The 16,980-nt window shown below is 38.4% G+C and overlaps 1 protein-coding gene across 3 annotated transcripts in view; it reads left to right on the top strand.

Moving 5' to 3' along the window:
* The window catches only part of CPSF3 (cleavage and polyadenylation specific factor 3), a 42,249-nt gene that overhangs the window by 335 nt on the left and 24,934 nt on the right, over nucleotides 1–16,980 (top strand). Inside the window, exons 1-9 of one of the 3 annotated variants that reach the window (XM_058551825.1) lie at nucleotides 2,038–2,585; nucleotides 4,534–4,597; nucleotides 5,694–5,791; nucleotides 6,440–6,568; nucleotides 7,826–8,003; nucleotides 9,500–9,589; nucleotides 11,166–11,316; nucleotides 13,821–13,996; nucleotides 15,227–15,385. In XM_058551825.1, the coding sequence (XP_058407808.1) occupies nucleotides 2,515–2,585; nucleotides 4,534–4,597; nucleotides 5,694–5,791; nucleotides 6,440–6,568; nucleotides 7,826–8,003; nucleotides 9,500–9,589; nucleotides 11,166–11,316; nucleotides 13,821–13,996; nucleotides 15,227–15,385 (1,116 nt within the window). In that variant the 5' untranslated portion in view covers nucleotides 2,038–2,514. Of the gene's footprint in view, nucleotides 1–2,037; nucleotides 2,586–4,533; nucleotides 4,598–5,693; nucleotides 5,792–6,439; nucleotides 6,569–7,825; nucleotides 8,004–9,499; nucleotides 9,590–11,165; nucleotides 11,317–13,820; nucleotides 13,997–15,226; nucleotides 15,386–16,980 lie in introns of those variants that run through there. The other 2 variants (XM_058551824.1, XM_058551826.1) reach the window with 2 other exon arrangements.

Below are 16,980 nucleotides of genomic sequence, written 5' to 3'. Positions count from 1 at the left end.
GCTAGGTTGACTGGGATTTTGCTTTTCTTCAAGCTCAGGGGAGAGAATGTTGGAGTTGGGGGGCGGTCTTTGGGGCCCTGGACGCCTGTACCTAGAGAGTGGCCAGCCCTGAGGGAACCGGTGCTGCTGATGACGGCAGGACGAGATGAGGACCTGGATAAGGCTGTAGCAGTGCGAGGAGGAACTCAGTCTGTTGCTTGCTACCTCCAGGACTTTTTACATTTGCCAGGATGTGAGAGAGGAAATAAATTAGGGATTTGCTATGAGTTTTGATGTTCTGACTTCGGAGTCTAGCAGAATAAGGAAGGTAGAAGGTTGGAGAGAAGAGCAGAGGTGGTAAGGACAAAAACTCAGCCCTGGATTGTCTGGAAGAAGGCTGGTCTTTCCATGGAGATGGCCTTCTGTCGGGAGCACTTCACAGATCTGGAATGCTGCTGAGAAAGGGAGATAAATGTGGAGAACTTAGCCTCTCCATGGGCAATTCGAATCCACAAACGTGTTTGTTGTTAAATATTAGTTGGCACCACATGAATGTGCATTTTCAAAAGGTAGGAAGCATCTCCTTTACACGTTCATTCAATAAGGACTCATTGAGCACCTCCTGGGGACATAACACAAGTTTCCCACTGCTTAGTTCACACCTGTCACCTCTCCCTGTGTTCAGCAAACACCCAGCAAGTGTCAAGCACCACACTAGGCGCTGGGGATATAAGTAGGACAGAGGCTGAGTTAGTTGGATTCACCCTTTGAATGGAATTGCGGTGCAAAATGAAAAGTACTGGAGAGAGTTTGGAATAGTAGGAGAGCATGACTTTGGAGTCAGAGCTGAAGTCCAGTCCCAGCTCTATCACTTACTAGGACAGCAGCCTCACTGAACCTGTTTCCTCACGTGAAAATAATATAGCAACGTTTATTGTGAGGGGTAAAGGTCACGTCGGTGCTCAGTAAATGGTAACTGTTATAAGAGTATAGATGGACGTTGCACTGAGTGCCGTGAGAGTGTGAAAAACGGATTTCTAACAGAATGAGGAGAAGAAAATGCCATCTCATGCGTCCTGGAAAATATGATGCGTGAGCTGAGTCCTAAAGAATGAGAAGGAATTAAGGACGGGTAAAGTGTGGGGGCAAGGATGTTCCAGTAGAGGAAGTGGCACGTGTGAAAATGAGAGTGGTCACAGTTTGTGGCGAGTTTCCTCATGGCTGTGGCTGAAAGATTAGCAGATGAGGTGGAGAGGCTATCAGGGTCCATCTTATGAAGGGCTTTTTTTATATGTACTAAGGATTTGAGGCCTTTATCGTCAGGTGTATGGAGCCAACAAAGGATTTTAAGCAGGGTTGGGATATAGTGGGAATTATGTTTTATGAAGATCAAAGATCACTCCTAGCAGCAGTGCAGCAGATGAATGAAAGGGTGGATTAAGTGGAGGGAATCCAGTAGGATGAAATTGAAATAATAAGCAGTGAGAGCTTGGAATGAGTGAAATGAGCAACAGTGGAATAGAAAGAAACAGGTTTGAGAGAGTAGGGAAGTGAAACCTTTAGAACTTTGTAACTGATCAGATGCATTGGAAGGGGCAGTTGGGAGGGAAGGCAGGGCAGAGAGGAATGTTAGGGTGACTCGGATTCCTAGGTAGGCAACTGGTACGTGGTCATGTTATTCCCTTAAGGAGTACAGGAGATGGGGCAAGTCTGGAGGAAATTTGGGAGTTTTGTTGTTTTTAACAGCCTTATTAAGATATGTCACATACAACTTACTCATTTAAAGTGTACAATTCAGTGGTTTTTAATATATACACAGAGTTTTACAGTCATTACCACTGTCTAATTCCAGAACATTTTCATCATTCTGAAAAGAAACCCGGTACCCATTAGCAGTCACACCTATCTTCCTCGCCTTCCCTAGCTCTAGGCAACCACTAATCTACTTTCCATCTCTGCAGATCTGCCTGTTGTGGACATTTCATATAAATGGGTTACAGTATGTAACCTTCTGTTACTGGCTTCTTTCACTTAGCATGTTTCCAACGTTCATAATTTGGACTTTTTTACTCATTCAATAAGTATTTCTTGAGATTTACTGCATGTCAGGCACTGTAGCTATAAGTAGGGTGAACAAAATAGACAGTGTCTCTGCTCTTATGGAGCTTTCGTTTTAATAGTGAAAAACAAGCCATAAATAGGTAGATACAATAACTCCATGTAGTTGTGTTATGATTGAATGGTGTGAAGGGCAAATGAGAGGAGGTAGTCAAGAGAAGGCCTCTGAGAAGGTGACATTTGGACTGAGACCCAAATGATACAAAGGAGCCAATCATGTCAGTATCTGAGGGCAGAGCATTGCAGGAAGGTAGAAGAGCAAGTGCAGGGGATTGGTTGGGCGTATTTGAAGTTAAGGTGCCTGTGAGATATCCCAGGAGAGATACCTAAAGCCCAGGTGTAGATTAGAGGTCTAGAATTCAGAAGAACAATGAGGGCTACAAATACAGACTTGGAAATCATCAGCATGTCAAAAACATGAGAATGAAGATCACGAAGACTGAGAAGAGGGCCAAGGAGAGAACCTTTGGAATATCAACATCTGAAGGGTGGGCAGAGACAGCTGAGTGTGAAGGAAACTGGAGGAAGACCAGCAGGACAGGATGAGAGCAAGAAGTCAGAGAAACCAATGGAGAAGTGCTTAAAGAGGGAATGATGAATGAGGGTGACAGGCGGCCAAGAGAAGAAGTAAGAGAGGGACTGAAAAAGGCTGTTTGTACTTAGCAACAAAGAGCTGCTTTGGGGGCCTGCCTGGTGGCGTAGCGGTTAAGTTCTTGCGCCCCACTTCAGCAGCCCGGGGTTCACAGGTTCGGATCCTGGGCGCGCGGAGGAGTGTTTGGGAAAAGCCAGATTGCAGTGAACTGAGTGAGTGGAGGTGAGGACATAGAGGCAAAGAGTGTACACAGCTCTTTTAGGAAGCAAACTGGGAAATGGAATAAAGTGGGAACTAAAGGAGATTAGAATTAAGGGATTTTAATGTGGGGATGAGAATGACTGTAGCATGTTTAAATTCTGATAGTAAAGAGAAGATGGCAAGGGAAATGTTGATGATATGGCAGTGTTCAGTTCCTCAGGAGGGAGTGTATAGAGTGTAGAACCATGGTGAAAAGATTAGCTTTAGACAGAGAGGTCTGTGCTCTTGTTACAGGAGAAATGGAAGGAGAAAAGATGTGGGTGGGTTGGTAAGTAAAGTTGAGGAAGTTGACAAACGAACTATATTTTTTTGATGCAGAGAAGGTCCATGCCCCAAGTGAAGAAGAAGATAGAGGATTGGAAAATTTAGGAAAGGGGAGGAAGCTTGAAATCGTTACTATGGAAACTATAAAAGAAAACTGAGCTAGGGACGCTTCAGAGGGTGCATAGAGGGCCAGTTAAAATGGAAGGCCATGGGCCGGCCCCGTGGCTTAGCGGTTAAGTGCACACGCTCCGCTGCTGGCGGCCCGGGTCCAGATCCCGGGCGCGCACCGACACACTGCTTCTCCGGCCATGCTGAGGCCACGTCCCACATACAGCAACTAGAAGGATGTGCAGCTATGACATACAACTATCTACTGGGGCTTTGGGGGCGTGGGAGGAAGAAATAAATAAATAAAATTAAAAAAAAAAAAATGGAAGGCCAGGAATTCGTGATAGCACTATGGCTGTTTGATTCTCTTTGTTTACATCTTCTTCAGAGGTAGGACCTCGGTTTGAGGGTAGATCTCTTTTCATGTCTATCTCCTAGTAGACTGTGAGTTTCTTGAGGCCAGGATCCTAGTATTAGGCATTTCCATATGCTCAGCACTTAATACAGTGCTTGGCAAATAGAAGCTGCTTAATGTTGCATGAGTGAGTGACTCAACCTAGAATAGTTGGGGAAAGACATCAACGGAGGTGAGAGATTTGAAAACCAGGTGAGGTTTAGCTTAAAGTCTTGTGATAATTGGAAATTAAGGCTGTTATATTAATTTAAGAAGGAAGGAAGATTGTTTAAGTGCTTGGTATCAAATATACGAAATAACAGAAAGTAGAAAGGAAAGGGAATGAGATTCACAGGTATGAATAAGATAAGTCTATTTAAATTTAAGCTATTTGGTAAATGCATATTAGGATATTAAAGAAAATGAAAGAATTTTGAAGTGCTTATGGGTTTATACTTCAGTGCTAATTCTAAAAGTATTATTAAATAATCGTGTATCACTGCTAACTTATATTTTGAATACAGCATAATTAACCCTAACATTCAGAAGATTGAATTTAACCATCAGATTTCTCGGATCTGTACCATCTTCTCTCAGTTTTAACAACTGAAAAATCCCTGAACTCCCAAAGATCACTTTTCATCTTTTCCCACATTGACATGTTCTTCCCTGTCTTTGTATTTTTGTATAACTCTCATCGGCCTCAAGTGCTGTCATCAAATGGGGCATAATTTAAGTTGTAAAAAAGTTTGAATTTATTGGCCTTGATTTTGATTGTTTTGTACTCATTTCTGTTTCTCCCCTTGAATGTTTACAGTGGAGCTGGGCAAGAAGTAGGAAGATCATGTATTATTCTGGAATTCAAAGGAAGAAAAATAATGGTAATTATTATTTTGTAGTCAGGTTAACAGTATGGCTCTGTCAGCATTGGGTGTTAGGTTTTTTCTAGTACAGTAGTTATCTGTTTAGCTCCCAGAATAGTGTCATAGTTGGTATACATAGTCTGTGATGTTAATGTGAAAAACTAATGCACACTTCTACTTAGTAATTTGACAAAACGTTAAGTAAACCGAGAAGATATATTCCAAGATTCTCTCCTGAACTGTTGCTTCTTCAACTCTTGGAGGGTCTAGCCAACCTAACCGCCCCACCTGCAGTGGAAGGCCTCAAGGAACTGGCTGCCCCAAAACATGCAGAGCTCCAGCCACCCCAGTGCAGCATGTGATGATAGAGCCCTGGTTTGGCAGCTTAGCTACCTAAGTTAGCATTAGGGCCTCTGACTTTGGGCAAGGCAGTGTGAGCCCATTTCCTTATCTGAAAGATGGAGTGATTAGAAGAGATGGTTTCTGTGATCCTCATTGGAAAGGCACTTCAGTGGCTCATAATGTTCCTTTGGTTCCACCTCTCTATTTCTCTCAATCTTAAAAGAACAGGCCTAAGTCAGACATAGTTGTCTTTTTAGTTATTTATTATATTAATTTGGTAGTAACATCCAAAAAATGAGTATGTAACTCACTAATGACTGACTCTTAAGAATTTATTCCCTAATGCCTTAAAATATTTAAATTCCGCTGATCAGGGAAGTTTCCTGTTTCTAATCACTGTCTCCTCATAATAGTCAGATCTGGTAGTAGTAAATCTATAAACTTTTTAAATGCCCACCATCTTCTGATATCCAAGTTTCTGAAAAAGAGTTCATTCATTGTTAGAGTGACTGCAAAAAGTAGCTGGAAAGAAGATGTCTTGTATTTTGTGTCCTGTGACCCTAAATGTCAGCTATATTTTTATATTTGTTTGGGAAGTTAGAATTGTTAATGGCATATTTGCCACATTTAGTAATAATTGCATTCCAAATGCTAGAGTATAGAGTCCATCTTGATTATGTATGTGATGAATTGGTTATAAATATTGTCTTTATTGGATGAATTTTAATAAATTGTGTAGGAGATTGTGATTCTGTTTTTCTGTCTCTTTCAGTTGGACTGTGGGATTCACCCTGGACTAGAAGGAATGGATGCTCTTCCTTATATCGATTTAATTGACCCAGCTGAGATTGATCTCTTGCTAATTAGTCAGTAAGTTTTTTCCTTTATTAACAACACTGTTTTTCAAGGACTTTTACTGATGATAAGAATGATAAGGATCATTCTTTACCAGATTGTAAGATTCTGGTGTTTGGAAACAGTATTTTCTACTAGGAAGCATATTGCAGCCATCGAAGTCTAAGACAACACTCCATATTGTCATCACAGGTTAGAGCAGTTTATTAAGAAAACCTTACTTTCCTACCTCCAGAGTAAGTGAGAAGGAGATAGCACATGCCTTGGACCACTGTAAAACTTGAGACCAAGAAAGCCCTTTCCCAGAATATCTCCTTGAGGTCACTATCTTGTCACATTCTATAGGAATTTCATTTAAAAACAGTGACATGTTTCAACTTTATACCACTAAAGTACTTGTGATAATTCTAGCTGCAGAGAGTAGGTTTGGGTATATTCTTCCATCTCTAGTTATCAGTGATAGAGTATTTTGATGTTTAAAAAATGCTTTTACTATCTTTTTCTTACACTAGGACGGGATGCGTTATTCCTTCCCTCTGCAGGTAGCTACACTTGGTGTTCTGAAAGTATCAGTATGCACTTGTTACATAGAACTTTCCTGTTGTATAGTATATGATGGATACTATTTTAAGAATTGACGGAATCTCTTTGTTTATTTTTAAGTTTCCATTTGGATCACTGTGGAGCTTTGCCCTGGTTTCTGCAGAAGACAAGTTTCAAAGGAAGAACATTTATGACTCATGCCACAAAAGCTATTTATAGATGGCTTCTTTCAGATTACGTCAAAGTTAGGTAAATTACATGCATTTGATTCTACATAATACATATGGTTCAAGATACGGACCATTTTGCGTTTTGAAATAAGACACTTTCTTTTTATTCACAAGAATGTCATTAATTTAGTCATTCAGTAACAACTCATCAAATACCCATTGTCTACCCAGCACCTTCTTGGCCTTAAAGTCTTTATGTAGTTTTTACGTCCTTTTAAATCTTTATAATTTAGGTGAGTTATGATGTATGATAACAGTATTCTATAAATAGAATTTCATAAGTTTATTAAAATTTAAGACCAAATACATTATACAGAGATATATACTGAAATCTTATTTTTGGTTATTTGATCAAAGTAAATTAACTATCTTAAATGAAAAAGTTCCGTAGGAAAGTTTTTTCCAGTTGCAAGAAGAAAATTTTCTCCTTTATCAGAAAGTTTGGAGCGTTTTTTGATACCTACAGCACAAACTATTAGCCTTCAAAGATTTACTGTGTGATATATATATTCCAAGGGTAGCTAAGATGCATTTTGTTATTCTTCATATATAAATGCAAAAGAATGCAAGAGTTATCCTTAGTAGTAATTATGCTAGTTAACACTTAAATAATGCTTACCACAGCCAGGCACAGTCCTCAGTTCTTAGTGTATGTTAACTCATTTAATCTTCATAGCAGTCTCATGATGGTAGGTTCTGTTATGAATCCCATTTTATAGATGATGAAACCGAGGCACAGAGAGGTTAGGTGATTTGTCTATGATGGTCATGGTAAGAGACAAAGCTAGAATTTGGATGCAAGCAATCTGGCTCCAGAGTCTGTATCCTTAACCACTACTCTCTCTTGCTTTTTTGGAGGTACATTAGTATAATTTTCAGGAGAAAACTTATGCTGCACTTTGTAGAGAAAGCTTTTCACATCCTGGTGTGAGAATCTCTGCTGTGGTTCAATGTATGTGAGTGAGTTTATCTCTCAGGAGTGTCAGGGCAGGAAAAAAGGTTGAGAAATACTTTCCTAAAGAGGATTTTGCCTTAATTTACTGTGTGCTTTGCTTAAAATCATGCTTTGTAGTTGTGCACACTAAACAGTTTTATTATAATTGCAGAGTAAAAAAATACACAAAATGTCCAAGAGATACTAAATAGCATAATCCATACAATATAATTTTAAGAAATAACTTTGTGGATATATCATCCACAGACAATTTCTTCGAGTTCAAAGACTTTTTGAAAAGCTTCGCCTTAATTCTTTTTGTTGGCATCTTTAAAAATTTAGTAATATATCAGCGGACGACATGCTGTATACTGAGACAGATCTGGAAGAGAGCATGGACAAAATTGAAACCATCAACTTTCATGAAGTTAAGGAAGTTGCAGGAATCAAGTTTTGGTGTTACCACGCAGGCCATGTTCTTGGAGCTGCCATGTTCATGATTGAGATCGCAGGCGTGAAGGTACTCTCCAGCTCTGGCAATACCCTCCCTACGAGAAATCAGTGCAGAGCTTTATGCCACCAAGTGGTACTAAAGAAAATTCCTAAGACTTACAGAGTGTCAAAACACTGAAACGTAAGATAAAATTAAGTTGATGCTTTTCCCTTTAAATATCATCGTTCATACCTCTGTTATAATACGTTCTATGTCAAGGTTGAGAAAAGAGGAGAAAAATTATCTCAAAAGAGTAAAGTTCCTCACACTGCTGTGGGATTGATTCCTTTTCAGTGTCCTTTAGAAAACTGATTAGGGAAGAGCTTTCTTTGTGGCTGTGTCTATTTAACATTAAAACCTGGTTATATGGCATTCATGACCTCTTGATGTTCTAGAATCCATATATAAGCCCCTAAAGAGGGTAGACTGCCCCAGTGAAGGGGGTTAATCAGAAAGATCTTTGCAGGCGTCCTTGATGAAAAAGACTAATGGCCGTCTTGATAAACTTGTGAAAATGTAGGTGGACTAGTAGGTTTCAAGACTGACACTAGAGCAACAGTTCTTAATTCTGCTGTACTTTAGAATCACTTAGGGAGCTTTCTAAAAATACCCATTGAATCAAAATCTGAGAGTGTAGCCTGAGCCTTTTATTTTCTTTTTAAGTTTTCTGGGTGATTCTTTTTTTGTTGTTTTTTGAGGAAGATTGGCCCTGAACTGACATCTGTTGCCAATCTTCCTCTTTTTCTTTTTTGTTTCTCCCCATAGCCCCAGTACATAGTGGTATATCCTAGTTGTAGGTCCTTCTAGTTCTTGTGGGACGCCGCCTCAGCATGGCTTGATGAGCGGCAAGTAGATCCACACCCAGGATCTGAACCTGTGAACCCCAGGCCATCGAAGCAGAACGTGCAAACTTAACCACTACACCACTGGGCCGCTCCCTCTAGGTGATTCTTATGTCCAGTCAGAGTTGAAAACCAATACTCTAGTGTAATATTGTCCTAAATTTTTAGCAGCTGCTCATATATTTGAGATTTTTACACATTGAATTTTACTATGTATTGCTAAATCTTTTATTCTTGCTGTTTGCTCAAAGGCACAAAAAATAAGCAGAAAATAGCACAAACGCAGATATAGATTCCCTTTGAAATTTGCTGCTCACCCTCCTGTCATTTTACCTTCCATTTTGGGCGGTTGTCCCATATGCCTCAGTAGATCCCTTTCCTCATTGTGCCCTTTTTCTCTAAGATGTTCAGAGCACTTCTTAAGTTTATTAACATACAGGTTGTCTTTGTGAAATGATTCTGGGGGTATATTATTCCCTCTGGTTAGAATGAATAATTGAAGCACTGTCTGGTTTATAACTGTTATGCATTTTAAATTAGACACAAGCAGTGCATCTAAATTTCATCAGTTGTAGGCTATTTTTTTTATTGAGCTTCACTTTCAGATTTTATGAGCTAAATATATTCACTAGTAAAATGAAGTCTTCCAAAATCCTAACTTTCTAGCTTTATCTTGCACAGCTTTTGTACACAGGTGATTTCTCAAGACAAGAAGATAGACACTTAATGGCAGCTGAAATTCCTAATATTAAACCTGATATTCTTATCATTGTAAGTACTCATGCACTGTATTGTAATCAGTGTAATTGACGCAGAATTTTTTCTAGTGGGAAAAATATATCATGATCTCATTTTCATAATGTTTTTCCAGATATAAACGTATCTGTTTTTAGTATATGAATTAATTTGTTTGGCTTCTCTTTGTAGTGCAGCTCCACTTTCTTGCTGTTAAACGTACTGACTCTTGTCTAATATCAGAGATGATGTTATCTCCTAAATATTTTTGTGTGGGTGGATTACCCCAAATTTGTGGAACATCTTAAGGGTTGTATAAAAAGGGTGTGGCCCCACTGCCTTTGCCTTGATGACTATCTTTTGGCTCATAGCACCTGCTAAATTTGTATGTGTATGTCCTATCTGCCTAGTAGATTGCAAGTCTAAGGAGAATAAAAAAAAAAATTAACTGTACAGAAGCTTTTTGCCGGGGGAAGTTGGTCAGGAGCAAATTAATAAATGTGTATTGGTGACAGTGAGGTCAAGGGTTGGGAGAGAGAGCTTTTGGGCCTATGGTGTATGTAAGAATATCAATGAGGGGTGGGCAAAATAGGTAAAGGGGATGAGGGGGTATAAACTTCCAGTTATAAAATAAGTAAGTCATGGGGATGAAATATACAGTGTAGAGAATATAGTCAACAACATGGTAATAACTTTGTATGGTGACAGATGGTAACTAGACTTATCGTGGTGATCATTTTGTAATTATATAAATATCAAGTCACTGTGATATACACCTGAAATTAGTAGGATACTTTATGTCAGTTATACTTCAATTAAAAAAAAGGAATATCAAGTATATTTAGTTGAAGGTGGAAGAGCTGCTTCTCCCTCGCCGTCTACAGAACCCCCACCTGCCCAAGTGTGAGGGGCCAACATGTCGTGAGTGAATGCGGTTTGGCTCAGCTCGTGGTATCCCCAGCATGTAAACTGACCTTACTTCATTTAAGGGAAGATTTTTTTAACCCTCAGAAAAAAGTTATTTTCATTATATCTGGTACTTTAGAGCAATACTTCTCAAACTTGAATGTGCTTGTGAATCATCTAGTGATATTGTTAAAAACAGATTCTGATTGAGTATGCCTGGGCTGGGCCCGAGGTTCAGCATGTCTAATAAGCTTCCAGGGATGCCAGTGCTGCTGGTCAGCAGCCCACACGTGGTAAGGTTTAGGGGATATTCTTAAACAGAACTATAAGAAACCATATCTATTTCTGATTTATAAACTTTGACTTATCAGGGGTGGGATAAATATCCTTTTTCCACCCATGGAAAGCAAAACAGTTTAAAAAAAGAAAAAAAAAAACATAGCAAAATTATCTTGAGAAGGGAAGATACATTTTTGGACTTATTTCCTAATTCCATTTTCTAAAAAGTTCTTACTACTTAGCCAGATCTGCATTCTAACATTTTTATTTGCTCTTCTTTCCAATTAGTACTATAACAATATGTGTTCAAGTAAAGGGCCTGTTATGGACAAAGGAATCACTTTGCTTTTGCATTTCACTACTGATTAACTTTTGTGTTTTTTGGAAGTCATCAGTCTTGGTCTCACACTTCTAATGTGTTATTTAGGAATCTACTTATGGGACCCATATCCATGAGAAGCGTGAAGAGCGAGAAGCGAGATTCTGTAACACAGTTCACGATATTGTAAACAGAGGGGGCAGAGGTCTCATTCCTGTCTTTGCTCTTGGAAGGGCTCAGGAGCTGCTCTTGATTTTAGGTATGGCTTTTTCTTTTTATTTGGGAGATTATCAAAATCTTGGCGTGCCATTATATCAAGGTAATTGTATGGCCTTAGATAGATCATTCTGCCTTTTCTGGGCTTCAGTTTTTGCGTTTAAAAATAGAGACTTGGTGCCAGTAAGAGCTCAGAAAAACCGTGGCTCTCATGCACTGGTACTAGGAATATAAATAGCATATTTTTCTGGTTGCCCTTAGCATTAGAAGTCTTAAAAATATGCTGCCCTTTGACCCAGCAGTTCCACTTCTGATAAATAAATGAGATGCACAGAAAATTTTGTCAGTAAGGGAGTTCATCATTTCAGTATTTTTAAAGAAATATCATAGTTAATATCACCTTGCAGGAAAAAAATCATGTTATGGATGAGTAATTACATATTTTCACATAATCTATTAAGGGGACCAAAAAAGTAGAGTTCAAAATAGTATGTACTCTGATCCTACTTAGGTAAAAAATATACAAATGACTGAAAAGATATTAAATCTGAATAATGAGAAAGTGGATGATTTGTTTTTTCATTTTCTGCTCTTCTCTATTTTCCAAATATGTCACTAAGCAGGTATAACTTTTTGTAATAAGAGAAACAGTGGGTGTCACTTTTTGTTTATATTTGTATTTAATGATCTCTTTTAATTCAAACATTCTGTGATTCTTTTTGCGGAACACACTCTTCTTAAAGAATAAATGATAGGTGCCTTGTCTGTATATAGCTTAAATGTGAAGAACTAGAAATGATTGCATCTTAAGCTCTTATTGTCACTTCTTCCATCTCTATGATGATAAGGATAAATAGTATCCCTGTTACACCGAAAAGGAAAAAGGAAGATGGAATAAATGACCTCAGATCAAAAGCAAATCTGTAAGAGAGACAGGACTTTGTAGAAGCTAAATTTTCTAAATCCTAATCCAGTCTAGTTTTCTCTTGGTCCTTCTTTCTAACTGCAAGTCAAATTTGTCTTTAGAAGTCTTGAAATGAAAAGTATCTGTAACAAGGTAATCTGAAGAGCAGAGGAAATTAGGAAGGTGGAACCATGTTGTCACCATCAAATTGGGTTGCCAGATTTAGCAGATAAAACTACAAGACACACAGTTAAATTTTATTTGCAGATAAATAACGAGTAATATTTTAGCACATGCGTATCAAATATTTAATATATATTCCTATACTAAAAATCTTTTATTTGTCTGAAATTCAAGTTTAACTGGGCACTTGGTATTTTTCTCTGGCAACTCTACCATCAAAGCGTATTATGTTTCCTCTTATGAACCAGGACTGCTCCATGCAATTGGTTGCTCCTTTGCCCTTAAATTCTCCTTGTGATGTAGTAGACATCACAGCCATCACAGCTGACAATAGAGGACAGCCATTCGAATCACTGATTTTAAATCTCATCTATGATCTAGCCATATGACCTTGGGCAAGTTATTCAACTGTTTTTTAATATTTAAAATTTATTCATAAAAATATGCAAAAAATAGGAGACTGATGTGATCTTGGGATGTCATATGCTCTGCAAGATATTTGAAAAATTATGAGTATTTATGAAAACTTGGACACCATTAAAAATTTTCATTTCATATAAAAAAACACAAACAGATAAACCAAAGGGCAAAGCAGGAAATATTTTTGTAACAAGCATGACAGGAAGTCCCTGTCCTCATATCTCATATAGAGTTTTCACTTATAAATCAAGTATAAAAATAACATTGCCATACTATTCAACCTTTTTTTACCCTCAGTTTCCTAATCTGTAAGATGGAGATAAATCTTCTCGAGGTTGATTAGAAGTAATAAAAGTAAATTGCATACTAGGCATTTAATACATTTCCTAAATGCAAGTATACCTAGTAGAATCAATATCTTTTGGCTATACTACCTTTATAATATTTTGGGATTTAATGAGAGTTTTCCCTAAAAATAAGCTTTCCTTTGAAGGTATATTGCCCACTGTTTTTGTTAATTATCAGAAACTGTTTGGTTAGCAGTTTTTCAAAAATATAGTCACAGAGTAATGTGACTATTTATACTTTTTTTTAAGTGTTCAAAATCGATTTTAACTCGTTTGGCAGTCCTGTTTTGTAATTAGCCAAGTCTAATTACAAAAAGTCTAATTTCAGTAAGTCGTTTTGAAATATTAATACATTTTTTTTAAAACCACAGAATATACTGTCTCTTGGGGGTAATAAGTTATGGTCTATTATTCAGTGTAAACTTCTACCAGATCATTTTTAAAGCCTCCACATCTTGGGACTATGATCACAACATTCTTTTTAGGTCATGCATTAATATTTAGAAACAAGTTTTGGTTTTATAAGCTTAAGTTAGTAAGGACCAGGCTAATTTTCTTTAAAATACAGTTATATGCTTTAATTTATTTCTTGGTTGTCTGGATTTTTAAAAATTAATTGTATATATCATTTACTATTTGAACTATTTACCCCACATAATAAAATGATACGTGTTTCTTGTAAAATCTCTCTAGATGAGTACTGGCAGAATCACCCAGAACTCCATGATATTCCAATATACTATGCATCGTCTCTGGCCAAGAAGTGTATGGCAGTGTACCAGACATATGTAAATGCCATGAATGACAAAATCCGCAAACAGATCAACATCAATAATCCCTTTGTTTTCAAACACATTAGTAACCTTAAGGTGAGTGCTTGTGGAAGAAAGGAGAAGGATGGATAAAATACAAAGAAGTCGTTGGAGTAGGAGATGCCTGTCATTGATTCTGTGGCTAAATCCTTCTTGCCGAAGTCTTTCTTACCTTTTCTCTAGCAGACATCGCTTTTCTGAAGGAAATCAAAAATTTAGCATCTGGGGCCGGCCCCGTGGCTTAGCGGTTAAGTGCGCGTGCTCCGCTCCTGGCGGCCCGGGTTCGGATCCCGGGCACGCACCGACGCACCGCTTCTCCAGCCATGCTGAGGCCGTGTCCCACATACAGCAACTAGAAGGATGTGCAACTATGACATACAACTATCTACTGGGGCTTTGGGGAGTGGGGGGGGAATTTAGCATCTGACATTCTTTGTTGCTTAAACAAACTTTGCCACTTGTTCCAAGTCTCCATACGTTCTCAGTATTTACTATTGCTAAATAACTGGGATCTCTTTTGCCATAAAAATAAAAAGTCCTGATGAGAAAAATATCTTATGTTACATATTAAGTTTTTTTAATGCTCACTCAAACCTAAACATCTTTTTGATTAGCACTACAAATTCCATATATGAAAATTTGTATATGTTTACTTTTTTAGAGCAGTCAACCAAATCTGATTTTTTTAATTAAAAAAATACAAGGTTTCATTCAAACTAATGCTCTAATGATAATAAAATAATGCCCCAAATAATTCAAGTTGTCAATGTTCTAATTTTAAATAGGCTCTGTTGGTAAAGTATTATTTTTTAAGTTAACTGCTTAGGCATTAGAGCCAAATTTTCCCTAGAAACAATGTTAAACTTTTTGATTAGATTTCCAGGCCTGCTCAAAATATTCATGAAGTATGCAAAGCCATTGTGAGTCTTTGGGGAAATTCTTTCGGAGTTCTATTTTGGATGAATAGAAACCTATTTGACTCTTCCTTTCACTTTGTGCCCGCCTGCTAGTGACTAAAAATGGTCCTAAAGGCTTGTTTAGCTACCAGTAGAAGGTTTTGAGGGTCATTGTGAACTAACTGCTTTTTATCGCTTGGTTTTCCTTTCATGCCTAGCCTAAACTGTTTAGGAACTTGGAGGCTGGACTTAAAATGTTTACTAGTCTTGTCAAGGCCCTTTCAGTAATGTGATTAATCTTTTTACCTAGTTCTTTGTTATTTAAAAATAAGGAATGCTTTGTCAAACTCTGATATTTAATTTGCTTTTACCATTTCTTTTTCTCTCTCAGAGCATGGATCATTTTGATGACATTGGGCCCAGCGTTGTAATGGCCTCCCCAGGCATGATGCAAAGTGGCTTATCCAGAGAGCTCTTTGAAAGCTGGTGTACTGATAAGAGGAACGGTGTCATTATAGCAGGGTACTGTGTAGAAGGGACTCTTGCCAAGGTCAGTTGTAGTCTTAGACCATTGCGTTATTCCTGATCAAAATTGCAGAGGTGGTGGTATCCTCACAGGTTTTTTTCCACTTAAGTAGTTCTTTAAATAATACAGGTTTTGATTTTTCAAAACAAGAATGGAAATAGGTAGGTGGAGATGTTTGTAAGGTTGAGGAATTAATGCAGACGTTGAATGGCATAACAAGACCCCCAGGTGGTTGGTAGGCACCTTAAAGTTTGAGAAGCACTCATCTGGTTGCAGTTAAAAAAATGGAAAGGGGCTGGCCCAGTGGCATAGTGGTTAAGTGCGCGCACTCCACTGCTGGCGGCCCGGGTTCAGATCCCAGGCGCGCACTGACCCACCGCTTGTCAGGCCGTGCTGTGGCGGTATCCCATATAAAGTGGAGGAAGATGGGCACAGATGTTAGCCCAGTACCAGTCTTCCTCAGCAAAAAGAGGAAGATTGGCATGGATGTTAGCTCAGGGCTGATATTCCTCACAGACACACACACACAAAAAAGGAAAGGAACCTAGTTGAGACAAACATATGGATACCCTCATCAGATGAAGAAGAGGTTTGCTAATAAGTCTTCTCTTGAAAAGCAATAGATGTGTTTAAGTTGGTTGCCCATCTTCCTATTGATGTGAAATGGTTGACATTCACTCTTAGGGGTGTAGACATGGTAGAAAATACATGCAGAACTTTAGAGGCAATTTCTCTCTCTCTCTTTTTTTTTTTGTGAGGAAGATGAGCCCTGTGCTAACATCTGCTAATCCTCCTCTTTTTTTGCTGAGGAAGACTGGCCTTGAGCTAACATCCGTGCACATCTTCCTCCACTTTATATAGGACGCCGCCACAGCATGGCTTGCCAAGTGGTGCGTCGGTGTGCGCCCTGGATCCGAACCAGCGAACCCTGGGCCGCCGCAGCTGAGTGCGCGCACTTAACCGCTTGCGCTACCAGGCCGGCCCTCTAGAGACAATTTCTGAACATCCACACATCACGTTCTTATCTCTTCTTACCTATAACTTGTATTTTATCTTTTAAAATACATGTGGTTCCCCATTTTGATCATTTTTATTACTTTACCTCATTCTGTAAGTCAATAAGATGATGTTGGATATGTATTTAAATAGATTACCACAATAGAACTACATCTGTCCTTTATACAAATCTTCCTGTCCAGAAAGTTACTTTTTAGAGCAGGAGAATAGCTGGGAATACAAGTGTGCCTTTCTAATCATAAGAGTTATAATTTTCGGGCCAGCCCTGTGGCTTGGTGGTTAAGTGCGCGCGCTGCGATGCTGGCGGCCCGGGTTCGGATCCCGGGTGCGCATCAAAGCACCACTTCTCCATCCATCCTGAGGCCGAGTCCCACATACAGCAACTAGAAGGGTGTGCAGCTATGACATACAACTATCTACTGGGGCTTTGGGAGGAAAAAATAAAATAAATAAAATCTTTAAAAAAAAAAAAGAGTTATAATTTTCACTTCCAGCACTCCAAATACATTGAATTTTAGTTACTCTCCTTACTTTCCTGATTAAATGTTTGCTTGATCAAGAAAATAAATATCTGATATTTACTAAGTCAGTAGTGTTAGAAT

This window comes from Diceros bicornis, chromosome 12 (assembly GCF_020826845.1).
Source record: "Diceros bicornis minor isolate mBicDic1 chromosome 12, mDicBic1.mat.cur, whole genome shotgun sequence".
In the NCBI taxonomy this organism is placed as follows: domain Eukaryota; kingdom Metazoa; phylum Chordata; class Mammalia; order Perissodactyla; family Rhinocerotidae; genus Diceros; species Diceros bicornis.
Note: the sequence above shows the minus strand (reverse complement) of the source record. Positions and strands in the feature narration are given on the sequence as shown.